Source organism: Pelodiscus sinensis, chromosome 12 (genome assembly GCF_052426305.1).
Source record: "Pelodiscus sinensis isolate ZL-2025 chromosome 12, ASM5242630v1, whole genome shotgun sequence".
Classification (NCBI taxonomy): Eukaryota; Metazoa; Chordata; order Testudines; family Trionychidae; genus Pelodiscus; species Pelodiscus sinensis.
This window is the reverse complement of record NC_143063.1, coordinates 32,257,064-32,281,913: the sequence shown is the minus strand read 5'-3', so window position 1 is coordinate 32,281,913 and position 24,850 is coordinate 32,257,064. Positions and strand designations below refer to the sequence as shown.

At 44.9% G+C, this 24,850-nt stretch overlaps 1 protein-coding gene across 2 annotated transcripts in view; it reads left to right on the top strand.

Moving 5' to 3' along the window:
• Nucleotides 1–24,850, top strand: part of BEAN1 (brain expressed associated with NEDD4 1) — a 124,107-nt gene that overhangs the window by 76,735 nt on the left and 22,522 nt on the right. For both annotated transcript variants that reach the window (XM_006130539.5, XM_006130540.5), the window contains 2 exons: nt 13,895–14,104; nt 20,375–20,516. In XM_006130539.5, the coding sequence (XP_006130601.2) occupies nt 13,895–14,104; nt 20,375–20,516 (352 nt within the window). The remainder of the gene's footprint in view (nt 1–13,894; nt 14,105–20,374; nt 20,517–24,850) is intronic.

Genomic DNA, 24,850 nt, shown 5'->3' with positions numbered 1-24,850 from the left:
GTTCCTCAGTTTCATCACCCACAAAGGACGGTGCAGATTCAGGAATCTCCCCAACATCCTCAGCCGTGAAGACTGAAGCAAAGAAATCATTTAGTTTCTCCGCAATGGCTTTATCGTCCTTGATTGCTCCTTTTATAGCTCGATCATCTAGGGGACCCACAGGTTTTTTAGCAGGCTTCCTGCTTCTAATGTACTTAAAAAACATTTTGTTATTTCTTTTTGAGTTTTTGGCTAGCTGTTCCTCAAAATCTTTTTTTGCTTTTCTTATTACATGTTTACACTTGATTTGACAGTGTTTATGTTCCTTTCTATTTATCTCACTAGGATTGGACTTCCACTTCTTAAAAGATACCTTTTTGTCTCTCACTGCTTCTTTTACATGGTGGTTAAGCCACGGTGACTCTTTTTTAGGTCTCTTGCTATGTTTTTTAATTTGGGGTATACATTTAAGTTGGGCCTCTATTATGGTGTCTTTAAAAAGTTTCCATGCAGCTTTCAGGGATTTGGCTCTAGTCACTGTGCCTTTTAATTTCTGTTTAACTAACCTCCTCATTTTTGCGTAATCCCCCTTTTTGAAATTAAATGCCAGGGTGCTGGACTGCTGAGGTGTTCTTCCCACCACAGGAATGTTGAATGTTATTATATTATGGTCACTATTCCCAAGCGGTCCTGTAACAGTTATATCCTGGACCTGATCCTGCACTCCACTCAGGACTAAATCGAGAATTGCCTCTCCCCTTGTGTGTTCCTGCACTAGCTGCTCCAAGAAGCAGTCATTTAAGCCATTGAGAAATTTTATCTCTGCTTCTCTTCCTGAGGTGACATGTATCCAGTCAATATGGGGGTAATTAAAATCCCCCATTATTATAGAGTTCTTTAAAGTCTATTCGTACTGCCTTTTACTGGCAATTAGGAGTGGGAGAGGACTGGGAGGAATTATTTTACCTCTGAAGAGCAGTGTTATTGAGACAGCTCCTGGAATACTGCATCCAGTTTTGGTGTCCATATTTTGAAAAAGGATGTAAAGAGAACCACAAAAATTTGCGGGCTGGAGAAAAGGGCTTAGTGAGAGAAAGAGCTTACTCTATTTAGTATATCATGAAGAAGATTGAGATCTCCTGCTGTCTTCAGATCAAGACCTGGTCAAGTTCAAGTTATTGGACTCAATCCACAGGTTAACTGGGTGAAATTCTATAGCCTGCTTTATACAAGAGGTTAGGCTAGATGATCTAGTTGTCCCTTCTGGCATTAAAAAAAATCCATTGATTAGAGATAGACATACACAATACAGAGCAAAGTAAAGCTTGAAGCACTCTGTGTATAGTAATTATTAACCGTGGGGTATAAGCTTAAGAAACAGATGGCATTTCAGCCGTTTCATTTTAAAGGAATCCATGTATGAGAGAGAGATAGAGAGAGAGAGCGGTTAGATCAGCTCAGACATCCTGAGCTGGGAATTCCTATTCCCAAACTATTTTCTGACAGTTGTTAAGATGATTTATACTGGGCAAATTCCAGATGATTCTATTTTTCCACCAATTTACTCAGCTTTGCTGGCAGATAATGAGTACAAAAGCAAAGGGACCAGCAGAAGCAGATGTGCCTGCTTATGGAGGGACCCTTCAGGTCGTGAGTTCACCGGATCAGAAATTTCTTTTATTCCTTCTTGAGATATTAGACATCTTAAGACAGTAGTTCTCTGTGTGCTAAGATTTATACATAGGATTATTGTGTTGCATGCTGTTCCTATCACAGCATTAATAATTTTTTGAACTTCAAATGTGCTGTGATGAGGCACTGTTACCATACCACCATGGCTGTGTCTCTGCTAGTGACAAGCAAATCTCCAAGTTCACGGAGTTGTCTGGGTAAGCATCCAAATGTTGCTCTAACTTAGGACATCGTTCAGTCTTACTGGACAGGACTCCCTGCCTTACCAGATATGCAAGACCTTTTTCTCCCATTTTCCCCCACTGGTTAGTAGGAATGTTAAAATACATTTAATCAAGTAAACGTGTAACTGCTGAAAATTTCAGTGGTTACACAGGGGGCAGTCAGCTGCTTGGGAGCTGGTGCGTATGGGGAGCCGATTTTTAAGCTGGCTTCCTGCACATACTGGGAGCTCAGCCAAAGAGTGCAGGCCCAACCAAAGAGTTTGCAGGGCCCAAGGTTTGGGTTGCCAGGTGTCCAGTTTTGAACCGGACAGTCCAGTATTTGAGCTTTCTGTCCGGGAAACAAGTTGAGAAAAAAACAGACATATAAATGTCCGGTATTTTCTAATTAAGTAAGTTTTATTATTATCATGAATATCAGTACGTAGTTGCGTACTGCCTGACTGGTGGACACACACACACTGCATGAGCATGTCTACCAGCCAGGCAGTACATAACTACGCAGTAGAGAGGAGAGGAGCAGGGCCGGGGCGGGATGGAATCCCCAGGGCTAGACTCACCCGTGCGCCCCGCCAGGACCATGCACGGGATAGTAGCAGCCCGGAATCTGTGTGCACCCAGGCCAACCCCACTCCCCACCGGCCAGTTCCTCCTCCCTACTTCCCCCGAGCCAGCCCCACTCCCCCTGACCTCCTCCCGGCCAGCTCCGCTCCCCACCCACACACACACCCACACACACACACAAACCAATCTGAGATCAAGTGTGTCCGGTATTTTTTTGAAACCATCTGGAAACCCTACCCAAGGCTGCCCATCATGCCACACATCTGGACAGCTCTCAACCAGGGCAGCAAGCGACTGGGCAAGTGCCAGGCAGCGCAGGGCCCTAGGCAACCACCTTGTTCACCTTGCCCTAAGGCCGCGTCTGCCTATGTGTAACTGTGAAGGTTAACAGATAGGCCCAGGCTCATTGGTTAACCATGTACCTGGTTACACTTCCACATCCCTACTGATTAACAGACTTTCCAGCCTCCAGATCCCCACAATAGCTATTACTTCTCCATACAATCCTCATTCTCTGCTTTCAGACCTCTCTGGCCTCTTGTTCTCCCCTCCTTTGACCTCTCACATGGGGGCTGCAATAGATCATCTCTTGAGATTCCTTTACAGCCCTACATTTCTATGATTGTACAGCATTGTCTGTCTGCTGCCCGGGGAGAGTCCTGGTAGGAGAAAGCATTGGGGAGGTACCTATGTTTATCAGCAGAGGCTGGAAAAAGCTGTCCATGGCATAAAATTCAGGCCTCATTTTCACCATGTCCTATTATTAAAACACACATGGGTGTTTTTAGGGCCCAGTTGATATCAGATTAGGTTATTTATTACTATAAGCTAACCATGTGCACACAGAAAACTCTGAAACAAACACTCTGAACTGCAATTTTGGGAAGGCTTTTTAAAAACCAATAGAAACTAATGTTTCTCTGCTTTCCAAACAGCAAAAGTAGTTCCTTTCGAGCTACTTATGATCCCTCTAATGGAACCATCACACACGACACCAAAATATCATAAAAACATTTTAAATGCTTTCACTACAATTAGCCATCTGAAAGAGTAAAAGGTGGCAAACCTTCCTAGTAAATTACCATTTCAGATTTAAAACCTCTACTTGAATACAAGAACACACCCCAGAGTCTCATTTTGGATTATAAATTCAACTAGCAAACTGTCATGGCAGACATGTGAAAGAATAAGCCAACTATAATCATAAACCAAATACAAGCCTGTGCTAGAGTACTCTAGATTTGTACTTGGTATAGATGCAGTCCCATAGACTCTGTTGGGCAGAAGATCTCTTGGCATATCTGTCCTTATGGACAAGACTAGTCTTCCTTTCTGATTCAAGGTGTAGTGTCTTTGACATTAGTGGACCTATTGACAGTAAGAGGGGCACATTCCTGAACGGCAGGAAAAGCCATGTTTCCTGTTCAAGACCAGGTAGACATCTTGTGTGATAGGTAATTGTGATCACCACAACACTGTATAAGTCGAGAGCAGCTGCTCTCTTTCTTCTCATTTTCTACCCACTTTTCTATCCCTGATGTTGCCATTGCATGAATGATTTAAATCATATCACTTTACCTGTGACACTGCTACGTGGCATACAGCCAGTTTGCTGCAGTGCAAGTGGTTGTGAGATTACTTCTGTAGCGCACCTCCCTTGCTCATTTTGTGGTTTCCTGCATGGAGGTTATAGGAATAAACAGCACGATAGCAGTCCGATAGCTGCGGTAGCCAGAGGTTTATTTCACAGTCCAGCAGAGAGCACAGAATCCAATTGGTCACTCTTGACCAAACTAAATCATCACTGAAGAACTGCTCATAAAGCAGGAGCAACAAAACCTTTATCAGTTCTGCTAATTTGCCTTATCTATCACTCTTTCTTTACCATCTGTCAGTCTTCTCCACTTGATTAAAAGGCTGCATATTCAGTGGTCTGTATTCAGGAGACTGTCTCATCATTCTGGAAAAAAGTAATTTATCCTAGCTAGAGAAAATGAGGTGCTCGAAACATATTATGAATAGCTTCGACACATTATGCACTTTATTGGGTTACATATGGCACCTACTTATGTTTACACAATATGCCACTCTACGGATATACAAGATACCGCTCCCCACGTTCACCTCTAAAAGGGTTTGTTCAATATAGTTAAAGCTCATGGAAAGTGCTTGATTTATAGCCCTAGTGGATGAATTTGTCTATTAGGCCACAAAGCAAATGCAGCATAGGCAGTGTCAATGCAGTATTGTCTTTAATATGCTTTAATTCTGAGCAGAGTAATGCTCTCTGGGATAAGAGATTTGCTTTCCATGATCACTCAGTCCTTTGCTTCTTAACTGGGACTGACAACAACTGCAGCAGTCATGGTTTTTGTGATCTGCTCTCTCAGGGATTCCTCCTCCCGCTCTCCCTCCCCCGCCCCCCAGCCATGCTATGCAAGGAGGAAGACATTCTAGCCACAATTCTTACTTGCATTCCTGCCTCAGTTCTCCCACTGGGAGCCCAGGCAGCCATCAGGAAGAGTCCACCTCCAAACGCCAACCGGCAAAGACAGAGGAGGACAAGGCACAGATATCTAGGAAGTGACTGATCTTAGCCCTCTGGCTGGCCCAAACACATCTTGTGTGATGTCCCTGTCCTCTTGTGTGCAGGATTGATGGCAAGGCAGAGGCCATTGGCAGTAACAGCAGGAAAGGCTGCGTTTCTGCCTGGTTTTGAACAGAGGACTTCTTGCGTGCTGTGGTAATCCCACTTACCTAAGTCAGGGGTGGCAATCATTTTTAATAGGGGGGGGGGTCACTCCCAAGATTTTGGCAAGTGGCCAAAGGCCACATTTCTACTGGGGGGGTGCAGGATCTGGGACAGAGGTTGGGTGCAGAAGAGAGCTTAGGGTAGGGCACTGGGTTGCAGGAGGGAGTGTGGAGTCTGAGAGGGAGTTTGGGTGAAGGAGGGGGTTGTATCTGGGGCAGATGCTTGGGGTGCAGAGTCCAGAAGAGGGTATAAGTGCAGGAGAAGATTCTGGTCTAGGGCAGGGGCTCTCAGAGTGTCTGGGAGAGAATTGTGACCTGGGAAAGAGGGGGGAAAAGGGATACAGAGGGTTTGGGTGATGATCTGGGGCAGATGGTGGGGGGGAGGGGGAAAAAGAGAGGGTGGATGCCAGAGGCAGGCGCTGGCTGGGAGGCACTTACCTAGACAGCTCCCAGCAAGCAGTCCTGCAGGAACAGGAGCTGCAGTCACAAGCAGCTCCACATGGCTCTGCTCCAGGCAAGGTAGGGGGAGGGAGAAGGCTTCATTGGTTGCCCCTGCTTCCCGCCATATTTCTCAGCTCCTATCCACCGGAAACTGGCCAATAGGAGCTGAGAGATTTTGCTGGGCACAGAACAGAGTGCAAAGCCTCCCTCCTCCCTCCCCAGCATCCAGAGCAAAGAGCATCCACATGTAAAGCGGCTGCAGCAGCACTGTGCTTAAGGGTCACAATGAGGCAACCATGGGCTGGATCTGGTGGCTTCATGGGCCAGATTCAGCCCGCTAGCTGCCTCTTGCCCACTCCTGTGCAAGAAGGTAGAACTGTAAGAACCAGAAAGCCAGCCAGCTAAAGCCCTTTTAGAAGGCTTTATCCTGAAAAGTGCTGAGCAGCCTCAACACCCACTGAAGCCTTTGGACGTAAGTGTCCAATGCTATGCCAGAGTGCTGAATACCAGGATAGGATAGGACAGGACAGGACAGGATCAGATCCAAAGTGATCCAGCATGGCTGTACTTCCCTCTTCCAAGTAAATTGGAACAGTGTAAAAAGGCGTCTCTTCAAAAGAGATTCATGTTAGAGGAGAATGTCACCACATGCAATAAAGTTTCCAAAGGAGTTGTACTTCCTCCAGGAGAATGGAGTGTCTAAACAAACAGTCTACTAGGAGAGGGGCAAAGGTTGCATTAAAGTTGGGTGCTGACATATTAGAGGGCTTTTGCAGACAGCTGTTGCTCTCTAGAGCTGGGTGAAGAGTGTAGGCAGTTCCTCACCAGTATCCATTCTCATTCTAAAAACCAGCTTTGCCTTCAGCACATGTGCACTTATTTCTTGTTGGTTTGCTGTGGATCTGCAAGTGGCTGAACTTTGCCAGCACACACACAAAAATAATCCCGTTCAAATGCTTTAATATTCAAACTGTATTGTGTTGTGTCATGGGCTTTGTCTCCCACACCTCCCCATTGAGGTTTAAGGGAGCCCTGTTGTCACTGTATCAGCAGCCTCCCACACACAGGTACTTGTTAGCACAGGCCCAGTATAAGAGATTCAGCCTTTAATTTGAGTCCATAGGAATTTGTCCCTTCTAGGCCTATCAAAGGCCCCTCCAGTGCACATGCACACACACAAAAAATCCAAAAAGATAAAGCCAAAGTTAGTAGCAGGTTACCCTGTCTTCAAAAGGGCTGTGACTACTTTTAGTACAATTCAACACCCTCATGAGACTCACTCAGCAAGCGTCTCAGAGGGGTAGCCACGTTAGTCTGTGACTTAAAAAAACGAGTGGTCCTGTAAGTCAGCAAGTGTGTGAAAGTAACTGTGTTAAAGTAACTGTTGGGTTGTGGCTCACCTTTCCTTTATGGGTTTCAGACTGGCAATAGTCATCTTAAACTGTGTTCCCCTCCTCAACCAACTGCTAACTGTGTCAGGTTTCCCATATTAGGCCTTAATCTGCTTGCAGGTGTGACAAGATAGGGCTGTTTGAGCGGAAGGCAGTTACTTAACCCTTTGCTGGCCAGGATAGAGCTTGTACATCCCATCTCAGGCTATGCAATTTCCAGCCTATTGGTTATGTACATAAAATTATCCCATTACTAAATACAAACAATGTGATGTTATTTAAGTATAGCCAACAAGGTGAAATTTTTAAGGTTTAATATGCAATAGTCACAATGAAGTATTTGCAAAAATGATAGACATACAATTGCATGAAGACAGTCACAAACAATTTAGTATAATAGAATAACTAGCAACTCTGTTACTGATATTTGTGGGCTCTACATGCAAATCCATATTCCTGATAGGAAAATGGAAAGTTAATTATTTTCCCATGCATAAATATGCATATTACCAACTTATGGGAATTTGGGTGAAGTATAAAATGTTGGCATTATTCTTTGTCCAAATAGTATGAATATATTTTGTTTTCAGAGGGGACTCCTTGTTAACAGAAAGAGGGGGTCTCATTTTGTAGCCCTTATTCACTTGAGTGCTCTCATTGAAATCAATGCTATTCATGCAATAAAGTCTGCAAGCTTAGGCTCAGAATTTAAAATACTGTAAAAGAAGGAGATTATCAACTGCATATTGTTTTAGAAGCTGAGCTAAGGGCTATTCATTCCTTTTAATAACAGTAATACTGTAATATATTGTGCTTCTGCCAGAGACTGAGTTCAATTAGATTAATAAATATATACATAAAGGAAAAGATTCATATATACATAGAGAGAGTATCAGGAGATAAAAGGATGAGAGTTTGAACAGCTTAGGAATCTTCAAAGCTCAGAGGGAGGGCTAGATAAATGGGTTCTTTGTCTTGTAAGAAGAAAGATTTTGTTGGGTACAAAAGGGGAATTTAAAGTTCAGAAGCAATTTCTACTTCAACTCCTTGGTAATGGGATTTTAAACTCCTATAAACAAAAATAGAGCCAGATTCTGATACCCTTGCTCCAGCTGACTTCAGTGGGAATACGTGTCGAGTAAAGTGCTGCGTAAGGATAGCAGAATCTGATCCACTCATAAAGCTAAATGAAAGCAGGGTCTGTCTACTTCTTTCAGATGCTGGAAAGGACCAAGCTTATTTCTGACTCTTACCAAGTAAATAATAGATCAAAGACTTGGCCTTTAAGTTTAAAAATCAAATCTCATTCTGAATCCTGCACAATTACAAATTAAATAAATCTCTTGAAAAGCCTTGGGACATATTCTTGTGGAGTTTCCTGGCATTCCGTTAAATTCTAGCACAACCAATAGACTCTGTGTATTATAGCTCAAAAGTGAAATTCAGAGGGTTAACATACTTCAATACCAGTCTAATAACAAGTCTGGTAGCACTTTATAGACCAACAAAACATATAGATGGTATCATGAGCTTTCGTGGGTACAGCCAATATTATCAGTGCCAAACAATGCGAAAGCATTAAAAATGCCTTGCAAAACAATCGATAAAGCAAAAGGAACCAAGGAGGGGTTGGTTGCAAGTCTAACTCTCTCCTGACCGTCGCTAGTCTGCCCTGAGGGTACGTCTACACAGCAGCGCTATTTCAGGATAACATCTGTTATCCCGAAATAACGTTCTGTGCATCTTAACAGCAGGCTCATTATTTCGAAATAACCGGCTTCTTATTCCAACTTCCTGTAAACCTCATTGCATGAGGCTTAAGGAAGATGCTGGAATAGGGATTTATTTCAAAATTAGTGCTGTGTAGACAGTGCCAAATTTCAAAATAAGCTATGCAATTTCCTTAGCTCAAATTGCGCAGCTTCTTTCGAGGTATGCGCTACTGTGTAGACCAGGGTGAGTAAAAGGGCCTCCACAGGCCGGATCTGGCCTGCCAAGCGAGTTGATCCAGCCCATGAAGGCCCTAATGCTCCCCTGGCAGAGTGGGAGGAGACTCCACACACTTCCTCCTCCCTCTTCCCCAGGCCAGTCGGGGCTTGGGGGCAGGAGAGCACATGAAGACTCCTCCCGCCCTGCAAGGGGCTCACAGCACTTAAAGTCAACTACATGCTGCAGGGGCAGGGGCAGGAGTGAGAGATTTCACGTGCTCCCTTTCCCCAGACCCTGATTGACCTGGGGGCAACAGGGGAGAGCACATGAAGTCTCCGCCCACTGCCAGGAGCAGAACAGCTGGCACTTCTCTCTGGGGACGGCAAAGACTTTGCACGCTCCCTCATCCCCAGGCCAATCAGGGCCTCTTCCACTTGGGGCCCTGCCCCTTCTGGGGTAGCCCAGCGCCACTTCAAAAATTTCTGAAGTGGCCCCGGTCAAAAATTATTGCCCACTCCTGGTGTAGACACGCAGAGAATGTAACTTTTATAAGAACTGTTTGAGAATAGGGTTGTGTCCCACCCCCGCAAACTGACAGAAGAATCTCTGCTTTAGTAATCTCATATTCCCATCTGCTAGTTGTTTAAAATAAATATTTTGATGTCATTGTGCGAGTGTCTTTGTGGCTTTAATTCAGTTCTGCTAAAAATGCCTGACAATCTGCCTGATAGCGTCTGTTGCCACGTCAAGACTCAGTCTCATGTTGTCGTTATATTGGCTGGTAGGTGTGTAAAAGGTTAAGCGTTTAACCGGTTACCTGGTAAACATTAGGCTTACTGGAATGCTTATCCATTAACTGGTTTCACAACCGTCCTCAGCAGACTGGAAAAGCCCTGCCTTAGGGTACGTCTAGACTACCGCGTTTTGTCGACGGAAGTTTTGTCGACAGATACTGTCGACAAAACTTCCGTCGACAATTTGCGTCCAGACACATGGAGTTCTGTCGACAAAGCAAGCCGCTTTGTCGACAGAACTCCGTAGTCTGGACGCAGTGTTACAGGCAATAACACCTTCTGTCGACAGAGTTCTGTCAACAGAAAGTGTTATGCCTCGTAAAATGAGGTATACCAGCGTCGACAAAACCGCGGAGTTCTGTCGACGTTATGTCGACAGAACTCCGCGGTAGTGTAGACGCTGGTATAGTTTTGTCGACAAAAGTCCACTTTTGTCGACAAAACTAGGTAGTCTAGACACACCCTTAGTCTGGCCTGCTGTGAGGGGTGGCAGGCAGGGCCACACCTGTATCACCCATCGGGACCCTGCCTGCCTGGGGGAAGCAGGTGGGGCCCCGGCTGCTCCAACTTGGCATGGGGCAGCCTGGTGGCAGTGTGCTGGCCCAGGCCTAGCCATTAATTGTGACACCTAATACAATGTCCTCAGTATCAGCTAATCCCAAATACATGTTACATGCAGTGAAAGTGGGGAGCCGTGCATTTTGATTTGTGTAAAGTCGTAAGATTAAAAAAAAATTACATTCAGGAGCCAACTTGTGCTTCAGGATAATTAATCTTTTGGTACACAAAACTTTGTAAAACATTGTAACTTTTCTAGAAAGCTCTCTTAAATGCCCATAAAGATATTCAGTCAACACTTGAGTGCTGCTAAAAATTAAAAACATTTCACGCATACTAGAGGGTTATCCCACAACCTAGTAAACTGAGGGTCATGCTTTAGCCCCTGATTAATACATGTTGGCCTGAAGCCATCATGTACAGACTGCTCCTCTTTGCAAACAAAGTGTGGCTGCAAGACACTAGAAGTATCACACAGTAGCAAGAACTGGATGAATACAGCAGAAAAATATCTGTTAACATCCATTCCAATAAAAAATGCCTATTACTTTTACAGAACTCACATTTGCTTTTTAGGAATATTTGCAGGAACAACTTTTATTAGCAAGAATGTGTAAAGAAATGTTATATTCCCTTTCTGTAGACAATCTCCCTCTGGTACATAAAATGTGGCACATACAAAACTTCTAAATGTGTATGTCAGCCTGTACCATTTTTTAAAATGTAAGAGCAGGTTGGATAGACATCTATCAGGGATGATCTAGACAGTGCTTGGTCCTGCCATGAAGGCAAATAACTGGACTTGATGACCTTTCGAGGTCCCTTCCAGTTCTAGTATTCTATGATTCTAAGTACATCCTGAAAAAAATAAGAAATTAAGTTTCTAAAAAAATAAGTATGGAAAGCCAGAAATGCATTTATTTGCCCCGTTTCCAAGACCAAAGTCATACAACAGTTTCAACATGAAATAAGAATGAAAGAAGTGTATAGAAAATACACTGGGGGAGGGATCAACTCCCCACACAACTATTTAGTAGAATTGTTAATGGTATTAGCGAACTTTTGATACTGGGAAAGAAGCTAGAAACAATTCTTGATTTAGTCCTAAGTGGAGCACAGGATTTGGCCCAAGAGGCAAATATGGTCACTATTTCCAAGCAATCCAGTTACACGCAGTCCCCGACTTACGTCGGATCCGCAGTTACGAACGGGGCTGCCCCGGAGGACATGGACTGCGGGACCTCGCGGTCCTGCCGCCCGTGTACTCCGGGGCTTTCTCCGCATCTCCCTGGTCTGCAGACCAGGAAGACGCGGAGCAAAGCCACGGAGGGGCTCGGGCAGACCAGGGAGATGCGGAGAAAGCCCCGGAGTACACGGGCGGCCGGCTTCCCCGAGGCCGGCTTCCCCACTGCCGGCTTCCCCGAGACTTTGCTCCCCGTCTCCCTGGTCTGCTGGTCTCGAGCAAATACCACAGATTCCTCCATTGTCTGTAATGCACTGCTCGTTATACATTTGCTTTAGCAACTGTATGAACTGTGAACTATTTGAATATTTATCTTCCTTTCACTATTCATTGTCATAGTTAAAGAACACGCAGGTATTTGAACTGTACAGTTCCTTTATAGAACTTTATATTTAATGTTAAGTAAGCACTAGAATGGAAAATTATTAGTTGATGGGATGGGTATTAGTATAGGACTTTTCTAGGTAGTAGGGTCATTGTTCATAGCACAAGTTCTTTGAAGGTGTACAAATGGTTGTACATGATAAGACGACTAGATAATCAGGACTGTTAAGTTACACTCGAGCATGGAACAGCCTGCAGAGATGCTGCAGTGCAGATGCACTGCCATTAATTGCTGAAGAGTAAGCTGTCAGTGTTTATTAACCTACTAAATATTTGAGAGAGTCTGTCCATCCAAGAACTCCTCCTAAATGGTAAGAGCTAGGACCACCAAATTTGGTATGAACTTAAAGAAAAGGTGAGAGTTTCATTGTGCCAGGAGAATAGGATGGGCCTGGAATGGGATTGCTTCTCATCAAGCCATAAGGGTGCAGGTGGTGGGGGAGACAATCACCAGGCAGCTAAGGGACTGGCTACAGGCACACTCTCCCCCATTCATAGCTGACCCAGCCCCAAGGCTCCCATCTTCCCCGTGCCCTTTGGGAGTGGGGACGGAAGGGGCTGAATTCCCCCCCCCCCCCCTCACACACACACACACTTACTTTGTACAGAAACATTGCTGGCTGTCCCCCCCACATCATGGAGTGGGGGGAAGTACACAGTTTGCTGCATTCCTCACTCTGGCTGGGGAGAGTAGGGGGCAGACGAACCTGGATCCTTCCCCCAGATGTGCCTGCTGGAGCTGCAGCAGCCAGTAGAGAAGCACTTCTCACCCCAAGCTGCTACATTGAGAAGGGCTGGGGTTGTCCTCTCTCCCTGGGGCAGCTATATATTGAACCCCTCATCCCCAGCTCTATTCCAGAGCAATGATTTTAAAAAAGCATGTACAGTTTGATTTTATTTTCCAAAAAAACAAAAATTGAGTTAAGGACCCAAGCAACAACACCCAATAAATCTTCTAGTTATTTTAATACATTTAAAACACCATACCAAGCTGACAAAGTTCCCATTTTAATATTAGTGGGCATCTAAGATCTAAAGGTATGTCTGCATTTGCACCCTTTTTCAAGAGGGGGATACAAATAGACATTCGAAATGGCCAATGAAGCGGGAATTTAAATACCCGGTGCTTCATTTGCAAAATTGTGTCCAGGCACTATTTCAAAATAGCACTATTTCAAAACAACAGGAGCTGTCTAGACGGTGTTATTGCGAGAGAAAATCCTTCTTTCGAAATAACCCTTGCTCCTCATAAAATGAGGTTTAGCAGTTATTTCGAAAGAAGGGTTTTCACTCGAAATAATCGTGTCTAGACAGCACTTATTTCAAAATAGCACTATTTTGAAATAGGGTCCAGAAGTGATTATGCAAATGGAGCATAGAATATTTAAATCCCCACTTCATTTGCAATTTTGAATGTCTGCATTTACATCCTTCTCTCAAAAGAGGGTGCAAGTGTAGACAGATCCTGAGAATGAGAACTCTGTCAGATGAACCAGAAAGTTTCTACCCAAGTATTCCAGATGGACAGTTTACTCAGATTCAAGACAACTATTTCCACTGCAGATATCACTCTAACTTGTATTTCTGTCTGTCCTGGTAGCAAATAATAAGATAACGAAACAATAATCAGGAGGGGAGAATAAAACAAGCTACAGTTGGCTTCTAGCCCTTGAGGTGAATACGTGCTGCTCTATAGAGGAAGTTTTACTGGCTGGGATCCAGGATAGTCTTACTCTTAAGTGATCTTTTGGGGAAAAATATGAACAACTCCACAAGGAGATCATTAGGGGTAAGGTGTAATCTGTACAATGCAAATGACTGTCCAAGATAAAATCCCATTTGTAACTTGTTGCTCTGGTTGTTGGTTACATACCCAACAGCTTTAAATCAACATTGTCTGTCTCTTTCAGCACCATTTATGCTCACTCTCTCTTTTCTCTCATGCAGAAGTTCACTCAAACCAGAGCAGCCCTATCAATGAGTTTCCTGGCTACAGCGAAAACAGCAATGATACCAGCTTGCTTGTCTCTCCTCTCCTGGTAGCTGGAGTAGTGATCGGACTGGTGCTGTTTCTGTCCTGTGTCACAATCATTATTGGCAGCCTGCGAAAGGATGGACGTCTAAGACACCCACACCTGAGGAGAAATGCTAATTACGGTGAGATCCTGCTTACCCATCTTGTTGCTCCACTCCTATGGATAGCAAAAGCATGGCTCTGTAGAAACTGCAAAGCAAATGATTAAAAAGACAAAAGGAGGACATAGCTAGTTGGCTGTCTTGTTTAGTTGCAAGACTGAGCTGGCACTGAAGTCAAATAACAAGAGTTACATTTGAAATGGTCAGACTGAATGTGTGAAAGCCAACTGCATAATTCCAGTTTGTCAGGCTATATCATTTTCTTTGGTATTGTGCATATTTGTTTTCCTCTTTCTAGTCTTCTGACTCCTGTTGCAGTCTGTTGAAATCCCATTACTGTCATTGGTCTATGGTTCCAGTTTGATTTCTCTGTTTGAGAGCCAGGATATAGAAGTTGCTAGCACAGGAAATCATAGAATTTTCAGTCTTCCAATCTGTAGCAACCTAGAAAATTGCTGCTTTGTTTTCCGTACAAGTGGAAAGTTAGATGTTGTAATCATGATGGCCTGGCAGGATATCCAAGTTACTTTAGACTTTAAGCGCTTTCCCAGCCGCACTAGTCAACCCCTCACCACCACCACCACCACCACCACCTAGAAGTGTCCCAATTTTTTCTTCTTGTGACTGAAATCTTTTGTGATTTCAAAGTAGTATGAGATATGAAGGGTCTCAGGATGATTTTTTTGGCCATTTTGAAAGCTGCAGACCGGACAGCTTGAGAGCCAGTTACACTAGAAAACTCAACAGATGATACACTTGTTTAGTTAAAGGGAAAATATTAGGGATGGATGTAAAAAGTGATCCCATTGGCCAGATTTTTAGCTGCTGCAAAACACTGTAGCTCCATTGAAGCGGAGGATCCTTTAATTTCAATAGTGCATTGGCCATTTATAGCAGTCAAATATTTAGCTCCACAAGTTTGCAGCTCAGCATGAGACAGCGCTGTTGTTTTTTTAAGTTCTGGTTAGTCAAGGTACTGGTTCATTTGAAATTTTACAAGAAAGTAATCACAAAAAAGTCATAATTTGGAGGAAAAGCCATTTACTGTGTTTCTAGAATATAACCCTCAGGCCACTTAATACATTGGACCAAAACTTGAGTCTACTGAAGTATTTAAAGCTCCCATTTAAATCAACGAGGCTTCCATCTGGGGCCATGTTTTCCGTCTTTATTGTAGTATTTATTTTGCTTTCAATCTAGGAGTGTCTACAATCAGCTCCTTCAAATAATTCAGTCCAACTGTGTAAATATTGTCAGGGGGTTTGGACCCAATTTTAGATTCACATTTTTCCACTTCTTTTAGAAGTGAGATATTTATTAAACTAGAAGACTTACCCGGCCTTGTTCAAGTCCTGGAGGGCAGGAGGCCGGGATTGTGGCTTAGGGCTCAGACCAGGAGGTGCAGGAGTGGGAGCTCAGGGGAGGAAGCGGCGGCAGCTGCTCCCCAGGGCAGGCCAGGGTGGTGACGGCTGCTCCTCACCAAGGCACTTGCTCCTTCATGCATATAAACGTCCCTACTCTCCCACTTCTCCCTTTGTTTGATATGAAACAATACAAAGCCACACGCATCTCATAATCCTGGCACCACCAAACCCTGACCTTGCTTTAGGCTAGGAGATGAGGAAGCTGCCTACCAAATTTTGTGATCCCAGCTCTTACCTGTTTAGAGGAGTTCTTGACCCAACGGACTCACTGATGGACAGATGCACATTTCTCAGTTATAGAGACAAATAACCGTAGATTATTGGAGGTAAGTTACAAGCAGTGTCTACTGTTTGAGAGACTTATTTTTCCTCCTTTTTTTCTGGCTTTGCAGCAATTAGGGCTCTAATCCCTGAGCTATACAGTTACTATATCATCAGCAAAGCTGGTACACAGATGTTTTGGCATTATAAGGTGCTGTATATTATGTAAGATGTTGTTTACATTAAAATGGCTATGTTGATTTCAGCTCCATACCAATACAGAAAGTGGAAGGGGGGAAAAAAGCCTTAGAGAAAAGGACAGAGAAAAAATAAAAGCAGCGAGGAGTCCTGTGGCACCTTATAGACTAACTGAAGTGTTGGAGCATAAGCTTTCGTGGGCAAAGACCCACTTCGTCAGATGCATGTAGTGGAAATTTCCAGAGGCAGGTATAAATATGCAGGCCAGAATCAGGCTGGAGATGACAAGGTGGATCCAATCAGGGAGGATGAGGCCCACTTCTAGTAGCTGATCTGGAGGTGTGAATTCCAAGAGAGGAGAAGCTGCTTTTGTAGTTAGCGAGCCATTCACAGTCTTTGTTTAATCCTGAGTTGATTGTGTCAAACTTGAAGATGAACTGTAGCTCTGCAGTTTCTCTTTTCAAGTCTGGTCCTGAAGTTTTTTTGCTGCAGGATGGCTATCTTTAGATCTGCAGTTGTGTGTCCAGGGAGATTGAAGTGTTCCCCTACAGGTTTTTGTATGTTGCCATTCCTAATATCTGATTTGTGTCCATTGATTCTTTTACATAGGGACTGTCCAGTTTGGCCGATGTATATAGCAGAGGGGCATTGTTGGCACATGATGGCATATATTACCAGTGACGGTATGGCTGATCTGGTTAGGTCCTGTGATCGTGTTGCTGGTGTATATATGTGGGCAGAGTTGGCACCGAGGTTTGTTGCATGGATTGGTTCCTGAGTTAGACCATCACTTATTTGCACCGTCACATCAATACCACCTATACCGAAAACCTACTGACCGCTATGCTTACCTGCATGCCTCCAGTTTCCATCCCAGACACACCACACGATCCATTGTTTACAGCCAAGCACTGAGGTACAACCGCATATGCTCCAACCCCTCAGACAGAGACCTACACCTACAAGATCTTCAACAAGCATTCTGTAAACTACGATACCCACACGAGGAAGTGAGGAGACAGATTGACAGAGCCAGACATGTACCCAGAAGCCTCCTGCTACGGGACAAGCCCAAGAAAGAAACCAACAGAACACCACTGGCCATCACCTACAGTCCTCAGCTAAAACCTCTCCAACGCATCATTAGTGATCTACAACCCATCCTGGACAATGATCCCTCGCTTTCACAGGCCTCGGGAGGCAGGCCAGTCCTTGCCCACAGACAACCCGCCAACCTGAAGCATATTCTCACCAGCAACGACACACCGCACCATAATAACTCTAACTCAGGAACCAATCCATGCAACAAACCTCGGTGCCAACTCTGTCCAGCTAGCCCCGCCCCCCCCTTAATCCAGCCCTGATCTCATCTTTTCTAGCTACAGCTCAGAACACTGTTAGGAAGTTTACCCCGCTATTCTGAGTTTCAGACAAGACTTGTCAGGGTATCCCTGTAGCTGTGGAGATTTGCTGCATGTGTTCATGGTAAAGGAAAGTCTAGTTTAATTCTGATATCGAAGTCATGGTGCCAGCACTGAGTGTACACGCCAGGGCCAGATCCTCAACTGGCACGATTGTACTGTTCCAATAGATCTCTGCTAGTTGATATCATCTACAAATCTGGCCCTTGCAAGGAGCCACGTTTTAGTGCATCTCCCAGATAGCTTAACAAATGAGAAGCAGGTGCACAGTGTTAACTTCTATCCACATTTTTTCTACATCAGCGAGTTAAACCTCGTCTGTGAAACACGACTGCTCTTGTCAGCTCACTAAAGAACAAGCCTTGCCTGCCTCTAAATAATGCTGGCATCCCATGAAGCACACCTGCTTGGGGACTAACCACCTGCACAAATAAATAAATAAATCACATTTTGGACGGTGTCTCTGAAATAAAACCAGACAGATAAAATCGTCATCTTGTTGGCTTTTCTTAAGGGGAGGGAGGGGAGAATCAGGAACAATTTGTTCTGGTTATTTCTGTTCATATAGAAAGCCATAGGAAAACTATTGAAGATTTTGAAAGCTCTGTCTGCTGCTTTGGTGGCGCTAGTAGCTTTCCTGCAGGGGATGGGAGGTCTGACAACTCCCATTAGAGTTGGGGAAAGAATAAAGCTGTCCGTTATTAGCTTGAGGTTGCTTCTTCTGTTCCTGAAGGGGGAGGTCTAGAGGTGGAGCTGTGGGGCAGAAACATAAGGTCTCTGGAAACCTGCTATTGTATTCAGTTTCCTACTTAGTCCCCCGGGGAGCTCCCTTAGTCCTAGCTGCCATATGAGGAACAGGTGTTGCTGAACTGCCAGGAGAACCTGCAGAGGATCCCAAATAGGTGCTCAGGCCACTTATAAACACTATTCCCCTTACAGAGTTTACCTCCCTCTTTAACAAACATTTATACCAACAATCCATTCCACCTCACCCTTCCCATTCGGACCAGGTATTTTTAGTGACACCCTGCACTCTCCTAAATGAGTGATCAAGTAGTATCTGTACAAACATCCTGTGGCTTTTTTAGATAAGGTTCAGTATGCGTTAGGGCAGGGCTACTCAACTTTGGAAGCCCCAGGGGCCACAATGATACTCACAGCACATGCCAAGGGCCGCAACTTAAGTGTGGCTGCATATTCATGCAAATATAAATGCAAATATATGCAAATAGCTTTTTTCACACTGATGGGCATGAATACAAAGATTAAGGCAAGACTACACAACACGCAGACCCCATTAAAGTCAGTTCTGCTGATATGAATAAAATGCAATATTTACCCAATTTCCACCCATATGACAGCACTTTTAATGAGCACGTTTAATAGTCTAGAAATTTAACTACTAAAAACACAGATCAACAGAAGACCATTGTATTGACTACTTTTTTGTTTTGGCTCCCACCCGCAAGCCGCATGTTGAGCCCCGCGTAAACCCAAACCGCACTGCGGGCTGCAAACAAACAGGCCAGAGGCAGCCCACGCACCTCGTAGCCCTGCATTAGGGCAATGGTTTTCAAACTACAGATTGCAACCCAGTAGTGGTCACCTTGCTGCAAGGTGTTGACTCAAATTTAGAGTAGGTCTCCACCGCAAATCAAAGTGTGACTGTAGCATTTTTGCTGTACCTGTGCTAACTTGGTTGTAGCTAGCGCAAGCAATAGCAGTCAAGCCATGGCAGCATGGACAGCCTGTCAGGGGGTACGCCCCTGGTGTGGGGTGTACCCCCCATTAAGAGTGGGCAACAGGACCTATCAGGGGGATACAACCCTAGCAGCCCCAGCATAAAAGTCCAGGCCCCTCTATCAGGGTAACTACAGTTTTGGAGGGCTAGCCGCTCAGAGAAGCCTCTCCTGGACTGGGGTTGAATATCCAGGGAAGGGAAAATGGGTGGTAGGGGGACCCGGGCCCTCCCTCTCCACCGGGTCCCAGCCCAGGGCCCTTTAGGCAGGGACTATGGCTCCTGCCCGCTCGGCAGGGAATCCAGCCGATACACGCCGAGCCGCGCTATTGGTCCTTTGCCCTGGGCTGCTTCCTACCACGCCCTGGTTCCCCTGGGGCCCATTCGCCGCCGAGTCCGTACCTGCCGGGGTTGCGGGCGCGCTCCTGCCTCCCTGGGGTTGGCGGCTGCTGGTTCTGCCTCCAGGTCAGGCACAGGCGGCAACTCCGGTCTCAGCTGCTGCAGAAACACTGGCCCGGCCTGGGCTACTCCCTCATCCTGCGGCCTCCCTGGCTGCAGGGCTCCCTCTGCTTTTATACCCCGGCTCTGCTGGGAGCATGACCAGCGGGGTGGGGCTTTCTCCACCAGCTGGGCCTGGGCTACCCACTGTCCTTCAGTACAGGGCTTGTCTACCCCATCACAGCCACACAGGTTTTACAAGCCCATCCAGGACCCAGGACGTGTACTTAAGCTGCTAGCCCAGTGCTGCTGCAGCATCACTGCCATTGCCACTCAGGCTAGCTAGATCAGGTATTTCCACCCATTCTACTCTGACCTCACTAAAGACATGCCCGCAGATGCATGGAGTTAGGCATCTAGACCCTTTCAGAAAAGTAATCTGGTTTTCAGAAGTGTTGAATATAAATAGGCAGCTCCCAATAACTTCAGTTGTTATGAAGAAGCGGTGCTAACATTCGAGATTGTTACAGGCCTTGTATTTTATTTGGGTAGGGCAGTAATGACAGTTTGGGGAGTAGCACAAGGGGTTTATTCCTAATCCCACACCATGATTCATAGCATCTTAGATGTAGTTGTCAGGCACAGGCTAGCCATCCTTGACAGAGAAGCATTTGGTTTAATTAAGACATGCTTGCCCTCAGAACACCAACAATCCTGCTGTCTCGTCGGTGGACTAAAGTTATAAATTATGGCAGAGCTGCCAAGAAGCCACCATGAAGAAGAGACTCAGTGTTAATTGCTTGTTTTATAGCTCCAGATGGTTTCTCCTATGGTGACTCCATTGGAGAACTGAGATCCACCTGCACAGAGGAGTTCCCACCAGCTTTTGACTTCGGTTCCTACATGGAGACTCTCTCTCAGGTCAATGTCATGTATCCTGACTCCCCTCCACGGTAAGTACAGTTTGAGATTGTGCCAGTCCTTTTTAAGGGTTGTTTACATATTATAGATATATGCACCCGGGCAGCAGTGGGATCCACGGCCAGATCCATCACCTCTTACCCCCACTGCAGCAGGAGTGGTGGTGGTGGTGGTGGTAGTGGACGGGGGTAGGGGGAGCAGATGCTGACAACCCTTACTATGGTTGGATGGGGGCCAGATCCTGGGGCCAAGCCACTGCAGCCAGATAAGAGCTGGGCTCTGACTGGGGTGTTGTTGGCTAGGCTGTCACGGCTGGAGCTCAGCCAAAATCCTCTGTGGGCCACTGAGGCAGGGGCTGGGGCCCGAGCTGGGCCACTGGCCGGGAGCCCGAGCTTCCACAGCAGTCGCTAGGCCACCGGAACCAAGCTGTAAGGTATCCCCGCAGCCCACGGTCTGTCCCCAGGCACCCCAGTCAGATGGAGGCCATAGCTAGGCCCCTGCAGCTAGACGGAGGCATCTGCTGCCGCCAACTCCTCTTACTAACCTGGCTGGGATCACACATGGTCCCTACAATGTTCTCCCAGCTGGCCCCTTACCATGAGCAGAGTGCCCAGATAGTTCTTACCGGAGCAGCACACCGGGGCGCACTGCCTTACTTTCACCTCTGCCCACGAGCAGAACGTTTTGGCCACCCTGTTGTGTAGAGTCGCTCAGTAGCCTCAACTTGTGGTTGAGACAACATTTCTGGAAGTGCTTGGTGCCACAAGCATCAACCAGACACATACCAAGATGGGAGAGAATAGGATCAATGGCAGGGAAATCAGATATTTTGGTAGCAAGTCCACAAAATGAAAATATGCAAGAACCTAGTAAACAGGTACCATTACATCAGAAGACCTAAGGTGGATAGGTACCTGGGCAGACATACATCAGCCAGCCTACAAGAGGTCTCCATGATTAGTAGAAGACTTGACCAGCATTTTGCCTACTGGCACTGCACTTGGTACCTGCTCTGACTGCACAAGGGCCAGGGGAAAGGAAAACAGCTAACTCCATCCCATGAACCTGTTTTGCGGTAGATAAGTCTCCATTTCTTCTGGCTCTGGCACAGATTTCCTCACACTCCAAATGAGCTATTAACCATCTCAAAGCCATAACAAGCAGTAAATGCTTATTTCCTGATACGTTTTATCAAAGCACTTAGAAGTGTGAAATCAATCAGAATCCTGGAACTGAATCCATATAAGTGGATTTATGCACAGTTCTAAGTATACATTACTCGAGGGCCCACTCCTGTAAAGCCGTACTGATCACAGCATATCCACTGGCAGCAGTGAGATAGCTTTGCACATACAAGTTAGCTAGGTACTTTCAACCAGCTCAGTCCTAGGAAAATAGTGGCGGGGGTTTATTAGCAGATAGTTTGCACAGGATTGGGAGCGCCATCCCGCCACTGCCAGTGCAAAGCAGCCAGAAAGCATTTGAACTGGCACCTCAGGATGTCCCTTGCATAAGCTGAATTGTCAGTTGGAGCAGAGTTGTGATTTTTCTACACCACCCCACTGGCACAAGAGCATATGACCAGAATCTCTTTGTGTTTTGGCAGTCCCCAGCTGTATTTGGGCTCCTGTAGCCAAGAGCAACCTTGATGTCATTTAGAGCCGCCCTCAGGGTGCTCTACACTGTACCAAAGGATGAGCCAGCCCCTTAACAGATTAGAATCAGAGAGACATAAAGGTGGCCAACAGCCACTTCCCCATTCTCTAACCCAGTCCTGAGCAGCAAAAAATGGGAAGCTATGTGGCCCAGGAGGTAAAACTGATCACCAAATCAGAAGTGAACTCTGCATCGTAATCAAAGTAAATATTCCCAACATTTCATTAAAGCTTTTACTCTAGTCTCTCTGCCATAGTAGTGAAATATTCAAGGCAGAAATCAGTGAATGGTTTTGGCAGATATCCAAAAACTTAATTTCATATCTTAGCAACATGGTTGGAGCCAAATCTCTGAAAGTCAAGTTTAATCAGATGGTTGAAAGTAAAGTATAGAAAATTATGTAGTGAGGCATTTAAGCTTTCACTGAATGCATTATTGCTTTGTAAGCTTCTGTTCACAGAAGTGTTGCAATACACAATACAGAAACATTAGTATGCTGGGTAAGATTCAGTATAGCCATTTTCATAGCACCTTAATACCAAGGCCACATGGCATAATGTTCAAGCATTTCTTTTCTGACTAGTAAACTCCAGTTATCTGAAGAAGTGGCCTGTGCCCACAATAGCTCATGATACCATCTACATGTTTTGTTAGTCTGTACAGGATACACTTAAAAAACAACAAATGGTCTGGTAGGCACTTTATAAACTATCTCGGCTACCCCCTGAAGCTAGTAGAAAAGAGTTAGAATCAGCCAAGTTTTTGTGATTTGGATCGAAGGGCTCTTCTCTAGGACAATGGGTACTGAAAGGCACTGTATTCTATTGGGTTAGGTCTGGGCCAGTGAGCCAGGAGTTTATAAAAAGAAGAGTTATAGTTCTGGGTCTAACTTTTATTTACTGTTTGTCCTTGAGCAAGTGACAATAAAATTTGCAATATTAAGCACTAATCTTGGTATGTATTCAACAAAAACTCTGAATAATAAAGTATAGCAAAATGCCAGGTTAGAAGGAGAAACTCTAGTAAATTAGCAAGTGCACAGAAGCAAATGTAATATAAAGCTAATCTAGGGCACCCACACATCAATATTGCTGTGGCCTAAACATGAGGAGTAAAAGAAGAGGAATAGAAATAAAGTGGCAGCCCAGAATAAGAGTCATGGCATTGACAGTGATAAAATTAAAACTTCCCTAGCACATACCTGAAGTGAAAAGGAGTCATATATAAGTGAGTGTTCTAATGCCATGGGCAAGCATCTGAAAAAAAAAAGTTAGTTTCTGTTTGCAATGTTGTTCTAATGTTTTGTCTTGTCAGAGGCAGAAGTGCTACATCACTGCCACATGTCAGGTGCCACTGAATTGAGCATGCTTTAACATATTATTGTTACTAAAAATATACATTCTGAAAAATCCCTCGGAGCATGTCTGGAGCCACTCCATGCCTAAAGGATGACGATAATGGTTTCAGACTCCCATTTCCATCAGGTTTTATAATCAGGTCTTAAACCAGAGAGAGAATGAGGTTAGTAGTCGGGTGGAACTTGAAGAAAATCAAGAGTATAAGAAAGACATCCCGTTTCTGCATTTAGGAGAGGACTACATGTTGTGCTAGCCAATTGTGAGCTGGAGAAAGAATTAACACAGCCTCTGCAGTGGTGCATCATTTATAATCCAAAGCTAGACAGCATTCCGGGATCCAAGTGTTGCCTAAAGCAGTGTTTCCCAACAAGTGGTACAAGTACCCTTAGGGGTACTTGAGAGAAGTCGGGGGGTGGGGGGGAGTGTATGTCAACACAATTGAAATTGGGAGAAAAATGAATTTTTGTTTTAAGTTTTACAGTGCTTTATTATTTTTGTACTTTTTACACCCAAGGATGTAACTGCCTGCCCGGCTACAGTTAAGTTGTTTAAACAAATGTGTTACAATGGTTGGAAAAAAGAATGGTGTCTGAGAACTGTAGGTACTAGGGGAACTTATATTTTTTTAAAGGGGTACTTTTTTTTTTTTTTTAAATAAAGGTTGAGAAACACTGGCATAAAGTGCAAGAGCTGTGGACTTCCAAAATCCATAGCAGTGAGATTATACAAGTAATGTCATGGTTTTCCAAAGTCTCTGTAGTACCAGACAGCTGATTCAGATATGAAGACACACCTAATCCTACAAGCCCTTAGCTGTGCAGACCATTCTATTGAAGTCAGTGGGGCTGCTCATCTCGGTACCATTTTGCATGTTCATGCAACTGACAACAGGGCTAATGTTACAGGGCATCAAGCAGAGCAATTTCCTGGGGTTCCAGATCACTGGGGAAGGGGGCAGGGCACAAAGTTAAGTTACTTCAGACCTACAGAGGGTGACTAATGCAAGTACTACAGTCATTTAATCTCTAGAAATGGAAATAAATTCCACTGATGCAGAGGTTTTCAACCTGTGGGACATGGGTCAGGCTTGGCCCCACAAAGAGAAAAAGGATCTTGAAGAATTAAACCAGACACACAGATACCCTGCGTAGCCAAAGAAAACTGTGAGAGGAAACAGAAAGATTACAACAAAACATGAGATAAGTGTTTGCATGTACGCCTACGGGAATGAAATTGTAGCGGTGCCTACAGCCCCTGAGAGCTGTAGCTCAAGATTGCTAGGACAGAGGGACAGCCCAGCCATGCCCTCTTTTTTCCGACTGTGCCGTCAGCATGGCATAAGAGTAGCTGCC